This window comes from Sphaeramia orbicularis, chromosome 19 (assembly GCF_902148855.1).
Source record: "Sphaeramia orbicularis chromosome 19, fSphaOr1.1, whole genome shotgun sequence".
NCBI classification, from domain to species: Eukaryota; Metazoa; Chordata; class Actinopteri; order Kurtiformes; family Apogonidae; genus Sphaeramia; species Sphaeramia orbicularis.
In genome coordinates, this window is record NC_043975.1 from 1,747,769 (window position 1) to 1,756,704 (window position 8,936).

The 8,936-nt window shown below is 34.8% G+C and overlaps 1 protein-coding gene across 1 annotated transcript; it reads left to right on the top strand.

The window, feature by feature from the left end:
- Positions 1 to 2,958: 2,958 nt before the first annotated feature.
- On the top strand, positions 2,959 to 8,883 carry ankrd22 (ankyrin repeat domain 22). The gene is made up of 6 exons (XM_030122034.1): positions 2,959 to 3,032; positions 5,385 to 5,576; positions 5,648 to 5,755; positions 5,831 to 5,908; positions 7,635 to 7,733; positions 8,402 to 8,883. Exons 1-6 carry the CDS (start codon positions 3,012 to 3,014, stop codon positions 8,477 to 8,479), a joined length of 576 nt encoding a protein of 191 aa, XP_029977894.1. The 5' UTR covers positions 2,959 to 3,011; the 3' UTR covers positions 8,480 to 8,883.
- Positions 8,884 to 8,936: the final 53 nt, after the last annotated feature.

An 8,936-nucleotide genomic window follows, 5' to 3' on the forward strand; every position in this document is an offset into this window, starting at 1 on the left:
GAAAACTGTCCACCACAAAGGACATTCCATAAAAAATTTAAAAACTGCATCTGAAAAAACTGTCACATTATGATGTTTCCAATATAGGCACTGATTTAATAAAAAACAAAAAAAGCTGGTACTTTGCTGACATTTCCTGGGTCTGAGGAGGTTATTGTCCTGCTTCCTTTTCTGAACTTTTTTATTTATTTATTTTTTTTGCATAAAAACAAACAGCTGTGACATGTACTAGAACAAATGCTAGCTGCTATTAGCTCCGTATCAAATGTTAGCTTCTGGTGGATAACAAAGGCTAAATGTAGCCAATGTTGAAAAGACCTGAAATCTGACTATTTGATATTTTTCTTTTTCCTCTTCCTTTTCTTTTTCTTTCTCTTCCATGAGGACATTCTGTTGGTGTTCTGTGACTGTTCAGTTGTGTTTCCACTGTGAGCAGCGGACTGGACTGAGCCACAGCAGTATGTTAGCTACATTAGCTCGCTAACTAATGGAACTACTTTTAGCTGACTAGCTAACAACAGCTACGGTTAGCTTGTTTGAATTTTCTGCAAATGTGACATGAACTAGAACACAGGAGTCAAATATGCGGCCTGGGGGCCAAATCCGGCCCGCCAAAGGGTCCAATCAGGCCTGTAGGATGAATTTGTGAAATGCAAAAATTACACTGAAGATATTAACAATCAGTAGAGTAAAAATCATGTTATTTCAGGTTCCATACATACACACATAAACCATTAGATCTCAATTGGGTCAGACCAGAAAAATACTGTTATAATAAGCTATAAATAATGACAACTGCAGATTTTAACTTTGTTTTAGTGTAAAAAAAAAAGTAAAATTACATGAAAATATTTACATTAACAAACTATCCTTTTATTTTAAAAAAAATGAGAATAACCTGAAGAAATATGAATGTGAAACGTCCTCAGAAAAGTAAACGCAATTTCATCAGTATTCTACCTGTTACTAAATGTTTTGTGTATTTGTATTTGTAATTGTAATGTAAGCTGTAATGCACATGTGTAAATGATAAACTGATAAACTGAGGCAGAATATTGTTAAAACTGCACTTGTTTTTCTCAAGACATTTCAAGATGTTCAAGTTATTCAGATTTTTAAGGAAACAATATAGATATAAACATTATAATAATGCAATTTTACTTTTTCACTGGTATTATTTTACTGGTCCGGCCCACTGCAGATCATACTGGGGTGAATGTGGAACTGAACTAAAATGAGTCTTACACTCCTGAACCAGAACATCCAGAACACACAGCTGTTGTTTCTGGATTACAGATTTATTGTGACTTCATGGAAACATGTTTTAGTTGTCAGGTCCATTTGATGGACAGAGTGAGAACAGAGTTCATCTTTTACTGCTGTTTTGTCATATTTGGACCAATCAGTGGACAGATCTGCACATGTTTATATCTGACAATTTAAGGCATAAATGATCAAATAACAGCTGGAGAAAAGAAAACGTATTAGATGTGAATTATTCCAAGTTTTTTCCATATATATTTACTTGACTTTTAGTTGTAGTGGAGTATTTTTACCTGTGGTTTTTGTGTTTTATTGTGAACATGTGACTCAGACGGACCAATCAGAACGCTCCCTGCCTCCTCTCCTGATGATGCTTCATTTTTCTGAACCAAACCTGTTCCTGTCTGTTTTTATTCAGGCCTGTTTTCAGATGAGGATGAGTTCACTGAGGCATGTGTCGACTCGTCCCAGAAGATCAGAAGTCACATCAAAACCAGGGAGAGCCTCTGACGGAATGACAACCACAAACAACAGAAAACGACAAAATAAAAGAGTAAACTATGAAATGAAAGAGTAAACTATGAGCCTCTGAAGGAACGACAACCACAAACAACAGAAAACTACAAAAGAAGACAGTAAACTAGGAAATAAAACTGTAAACTACAAAATAAGACATAAACTACAAAATAAAACAGTAAATTACAAAAGAAGACGGTAAAGTACAAAATCAGATTTTCATCTATAAAATCAGACTTTCATCCACTAAATAAATTCCATCTGAATGAACAGAATCTCTGTCAACATATGACGTAGCAGATAAAACTGAACATTCGTTTCCTGACGTCATATGAAGATGAACAGACTGAGATGAAACATGACAGGAAGTAGAAATATTACAAAATAAAAGGATTAAACTGTGAAGAACCTGTCAAACCTGTAGATTTTTTATTTTTTGTACTTTTCATGTTCAAACACTGAGATGGATTTGTTCTAAATAAGAAACCACCTGTTTTAACTTTACACTGTTTAGATCAACATTTACATTTATATTTTCACTTATATTTATATTTACATTTACACTTTTATTCACATTTATATTTACATTCACGTTTATATTTACATTTATATTTTTATCATGTGTACTGTGTGTGTTAATACGTTTTACTATTGGCTGCAGATACAATCATACATTTCACTGTACACTGAATTATGTTTAACTGCATGATGAATAAAACTAAACCTGTCATTTTATTATATTTATTTCATTTTGTCCTTACTCATTTTTGCCTTACCCTTTTTATCTTTTATTTTTATTTACATATTTAATTTAATTTAATTTTATTATTTGCTTTTTCTTATCTTGTTAATGTATTGTGTCATATTTTATTTTATTATTTAAAAAATAAATAAATAATAAATAAATAAATATATATATATATATATATATATATATATATATATATATATATATATATATATATATATATATACACACACACACACACACACACACATAAATAAATTAAAAAAAAAAAAAAAAAAAAAATATATATATATATATATATATATATATATATATATATATATATATATATATATATATTTAAAAACTTATATTTGATTTATTTTAGAAGAATTGCGTTTTCTTCCGGTGCTTTTATTTTGAAGGGCCCCTCCGGAAGTGCGGCTGTGTTGGTTGCCGGTGTCTTTACCTGTCCGGTCCAGGTGAGTCCGGGGTGCCGGTGGACATGGGACTGGTCTACTCTGAGGTACAGAACCAGTGTTTTTTAACCCTTTATTTGACTCATTCGTCTGTTTATTCGTGGGTTTGAACTTCCGGTTTGTGTTAAAGTTCAGTCTGAGGTTTTTGGTTTAGTTGGACTTTAGTTCAGTTTCTTTCAGGAAGTTCCAGCTGGCGTATGTTCAGATCAGACACCTGTGAATACTAAACTGAGACCTTTTACTGCAGTAAAAGTACAAATACACGGTGAACACTGCAGTACAGTCTGTTCACATACACACAGGTTCATGTATTTGACTGATGTAAATAAAACTATCATCTGCTTTTTGCTTTAATCTGACCCAAATGTTCGAACAAAGGGAGAAAAATGAGCCATTTTCTAAAAAAATATTGTCATTTTTCCACAATCAAAGAAAATCATCAAATTCTAGGATGAAAAACAAGACATTTACAGTGTTTTATTCACACATTTAGCTGATTTACTTCAGACTGAAACATATTCAATGCACAGTATTTAGATTTTGTTTTAAAGTGTTGAAAACTTATTCTGTTTGTTTGTTTGTTTATTTATTTATTTATTTATTTAATTTTTTTTTTCATGACCACAGATTTGAATAAATGAAAGTGCATTGAAGGTTTTACAGTTTATTCATTAAAGAGATGTCGTAGAGAAAATCCTGGAAGTACTGCAGTAAAACTTAATTAATACTGAGTTTGGAGCAGAAAATATTAGTTCAGTCTGTGGTTTCATTTCAATGCAAAAAAACCCACAAAACCCGAGATGTAAGTTTATTCTGGTGGATGTTTGGGGTCTTTAAAGGGTCTATATGTAGTATTTATACTTGAACATAGTATTAGCATGAAAAAAATGGACAAAATCCAATAAAATTTACCAAAAATGAACAAAACAAGTAAATAATAATAAAATGAACAGAATAAGCAACAGAATTTAAAAGAAATGATCCAAATATTTTTTAAAGATCAAAGAAATTAAAAAAAAAAAAAAAAAGGGGGGGGGGGGGGGACGTAAAACAATGAGCTCCAATAGAATCCAAGTCTAATCAATAACTGATCTGATAATCCCAGTGGAGGTTAAAGCCTAATCAATAAGTGGTCAGTAAATGTTCCTGATAAAAGTGTGTGTTTTTCCTTCTTCAGTTTCATCTGTTAAACATCTGTTCAACATCTGCACAAAACTGTCAAACACATGGACAGATTCTGAAGCCGATCAGTGCAAGGAACGAAGGAAAGGATGAAAAATGAAAAATAATAGAGAGAAAAGAAGCAGCATGAAGAAAAGAAACTCCAAACTGAGCAAAACGCAGGAAAAAATCATAAAATGAGCAACAACATTAACGAAAACAAATCAAATAATCCATAAAATGAACAAAACTCATTAAGAAAATAAGCAACAAAACAAAAACAGCCAAAGTAAATAAAATGATTAAAAAACAAAATAAACCCCAAACTGAAGGAAACTGGAGGAAAAAGAATAAAACAGGCAAAAAATGAACAAAAACAAATAAAATAATACATCAAATAAATAAAACAAATGTTTAAATGTTTGGTTTATATTCAGTTAATGACAGACTGGACTGAAAAAGACATGTTTTCATTCAGTTTATACATGATCAGTGAATTCAATATAGAATAATATGATATATAATATGACACAAATAGAATAAATGTGTCACAGTTACATTAAATGTGTCATATTTATATTAAAAGTATAATATTTATAATAAATGTGTCATATTTATATTAAAAGTATAATATTTATAATAAATGTGTCATATTTATATTAAATGTATAATATTTATAATAAATGTGTCATATTTATATTAAAAGTATCATATTTATAATAAATGTGTCATATTTATATTAAAAGTATCATATTTATAATAAATGTGTCATATTTATATTAAATGTATAATATTTATAATAAATGTGTCATATTTATATTAAAAGTATCATATTTATAATAAATGTGTCATATTTATATTAAAAGTATCATATTTATAATAAATGTGTCATATTTATATTAAAAGTATCATATTTATAATAAATGTGTCATATTTATATTAAAAGTATCATATTTATAATAAATGTGTCATATTTATATTAAAAGTATCATATTTATAATAAATGTGTCATATTTATATTAAATGTATAATATTTATAATAAATGTGTCATATTTATATTAAAAGTATCATATTTATAATAAATGTGTCATATTTACAGAGGTTAAAGTGACTTTATTCGATGTCTTTGATGGTTTTGATGCTGAATCGTCGTTTGTTCAGTTTTCTCGTTTCCTGAATCACATCCAGCTCTTTCCACCATTGACTCCTCCCCTTCTCTTCTTGACTCCGCCCCCAGCCCGCCTGTCAGTCGGCGTATGACGGGGACCTTCGGCGTCTCTTCCTCCTCCTCAGAGACGACCCGCGGAACCTCAACGTCCAGGAGGAGGCCAACGGGGACACGCCCCTTATCGCCGCCTGTCGCCATGGTAACGTGCACGTGGTCCGCTACCTGCTGGACAACGGGGCCGACGCCCACCTGACCAATAAGGTAGCGACCCTGTGTCATGTGATGTCATGTGACCCCTGAGGCCGAGTCCTGATCACATGTCGGTGTCTCAGAAACAGAGGACGTGTCTCCACTACGCGTCGCGGCGAACCGTCTCCATGGTCGACTACCTGATGATCATCGTCCTCATGCCCATCCTCCTGCTGGGATACTTCCTCCTGGTAACAGCCAATCAGACGCCTGCGTGTGCGCGGCTCAGCGGCATCCCATCCAACCAGCGTGTGTTTGTGTTGTAGTTACAGAGGCAGAGGCAGAACGCCGCCCAGATGGAGGCGCTGCTGAGCGCCGGCGCCGACGTCAACGCCGTCGATTACGTGAGTGAACGAACCAATGAACGGGTTCTGAAGGTTCTTACATTAGAACTGTTTCAACCACAAGAACCTCCATCTTTGACCAGGAATCTGAAAAACCTCCGACACAGTTCAGGGAAATGTTTCCATTGATTCAAAGTCCTGTTGAACTGATTTATTTGTCAAAGACGTCAGTTAGGTTACGCTAGGGTACGGTAGGGTTAGGTTAGGTTACGCTAGGGTACGGTAGGGTTAAGTTAGGTTACGCTAGGGTACGTTAGGGTTAAGTTAGGTTACGCTAGGGTACGTTAGGGTTAGGTTAGGTTACGTTAGGGTACGTTAGGGTTAGGTTAGGTTACGCTAGGGTACGTTAGGGTTAAGTTAGGTTACGCTAGGGTACGGTAGGGTTAAGTTAGGTTACGCTAGGGTACGTTAGGGTTAAGTTAGGTTACGCTAGGGTACGTTAGGGTTAGGTTAGGTTACGTTAGGGTACGTTAGGGTTAGGTTAGGTTACGCTAGGGTACGTTAGGGTTAGGTTAGGTTACGTTAGGGTACGTTAGGGTTAAGTTAGGTTACGTTAGGGTACGTTAGGGTTAGGTTAGGTTACACTAGGGTACGTTAGGGTTAAGTTAGGTTACGCTAGGGTTAGTTAGGGTTAAGTTAGGTTAGGTTACGCTAGGGTACGTTAGGGTTAGGTTAGGTTAGGTTAGGTTACGCTAGGGTACGTTAGGGTTAGGTTAGGTTACGTTAGGGTATGTTAGGGTTAGGTTAGGTTACGCTAGGGTACGTTAGGGTTAGGTTAGGTTACGCTAGGGTTAGGTTAGGTTACGTTAGGGTACGTTAGGGTTAGGTTAGGTTACACTAGGGTACGTTAGGGTTAAGTTAGGTTACGCTAGGGTACGTTAGGGTTAGGTTAGGTTAGGTTATGCTAGGGTACGTTAGGGTTAGGTTAGGTTACGCTAGGGTACGTTAGGGTTACGTTAGGTTACGCTAGGGTACGTTAGGGTTAGGTGAGGTTACGTTACGCTAGGGTACGTTAGGGTTAAGTTAGGTTACGCTAGGGTACATTAGGGTTAGGTTACGCTAGGGTACGTTAGGGTTACGTTAGGTTACGCTAGGGTACGTTAGGGTTACGTTAGGTTACGCTAGGGTACGTTAGGTTACGGTAGGTTCAAGAAGACAAAAAAGACACAACAAGATGAAAAAGATGCAATGAGTCAAACAAGACGCAAAAAGATGAAAACGATGCAATAAGACAAAAAAGACGCAACAAGAAAAAAAAGATGCAGTAAGATGAAAAAGACAGAGCAAGAACAAAACATGAAAAAGACCCAATTAGAAGATGATTACAAACAGACATGGTTAGAAAACAACAAAGGAAACACAATAGGATGTGTTGCTTTCTCTGTTCCACCAATCAGTGTTCTTCAGTACATAGCTCCGCCCCCAAGCATCCTGGATGCTGAAGGAAGTTCATGGGACGTGGACACATGTTAATGAACGAACATTAATTCCAGGTTCAATATGGAAATGAGTGGATGTAAATGTGGTGTGTTTATATTTTCATGTGTTTTAATGTTGATCATCTTTGTTTTTATCATCTGTTTTTATCGTCCGTTTTTATTGTCTGTTTATATCGTATTTGTTTTAATCATTGTTTTTGTCATTTGTTTTATCGTCTGGTTTTATCATCTTTGTTTTTATCGTCTTTGTTTTATAATCTTTGGTTTAGTCGTCTTTCTTTTCGCAGAAGGGGAACACGGCTCTTCATTATCTGTGTCAGAGGAAAAACCACCGTCTGGTTCCTCTGCTGCTCCACAGGAATGCCGACGTCCACGTCCACAACAACGTACGTATGCGACAGAATGGTCACAATGGAATGGTCAGAACAGAACAGTCACAACGGAACGGTCACAACAGAACAGTCACAACGGAACAGTCACAACAGAACAGTCACAACGGAACAGAGAATGCCACAACAAAACGAAAACCAACCAAACCAGCAGAGAAACAATCAAAAATACTGACGTTTAAGCATCGGGTTCAACGCACAAACTAAACAAATGACACCAAACACTGTCCAAAAAGACACAATAAAACGAAACAGACACAATAAGACAAAACAGACGCAATAAGACGAAAAAAATGCAATAAGATGAAACAGACGCAGTAAAACGAAACAGATGCAACAAGACAAAAAAGATGTAAAAAAATGAAAAAGACACAAGAAGGTGAAACAGACGCAATAAGATGAAAAAGACGAATAAGACGCAATAACACAAACATGAACAAACATTGTCCTATTATTATTATTATTTTTATTATTATTGTTATTATTATTATTACTGTCCTTTTCTGTCCACTTTCAGATCCAAGTGTCTTTCATTGCTTTTATTTCTGTCTTGATGTCGTACTTTACAGAGTTCGTCCTAAAAACAGACACTTTATTCATATTTCAGACTCATCTGAACAGTTACACTCCAGTGAAATAAATGACCTTTGACCTTTGACCTTCAGGATGGGGAGACGCCGCTGGACATCGCCTCCAGACTGAAGTTCAAGAAGATCGTCCACATGTTGACCAAGAAACAGTGACCAACTGGAGAACTGGAGGACAGTGAACGCACCACGATGCTGTTACTGACATTGTCGTCGGTTACAAGGATCAGATTTAAACCATTAAAACACTAAAGGTTTATTTCATGTTGAAAAAAACAGCAGATTTGTAATGTAAGATGTAAAAAGTAGAGTCAAACTGGAGATAAAAGAGTTCAGTTTTATTATTTTATAGCATTAGTTTGTGTGAATCATCGTGTTCATTTTAATTTGCTTCTAAAATGATGTTTAAACAAATTATTGTTAATAAAAAAAGATGAAATGTGATGATATGTGTCATTTATTTACATGTAGAGGATTTAACACAAGTAAAAAGTGGTTTAAAGTGTTTCAGGTTTACAATGTTCAGAAGGAATAGTTTTAACCTCCTCAGACCCAGCTGTGGGTTTTCTGTCCACATTTGTGGACAAGTTCCACAACTGTATACAAAAAAACA

Excerpts from the sequence above, each read along its gene's own strand:
- ankrd22 (XM_030122034.1), top strand. The coding sequence starts at position 3,012 with ATGGGACTGGTCTACTCTGAG. Across the intron at positions 5,577-5,647 it reads ACGCCCACCTGACCAATAAG|AAACAGAGGACGTGTCTCCA; the intron begins GTAGCGACCCTG and ends TCGGTGTCTCAG. Across the intron at positions 5,909-7,634 it reads ACGTCAACGCCGTCGATTAC|AAGGGGAACACGGCTCTTCA; the intron begins GTGAGTGAACGA and ends TTCTTTTCGCAG.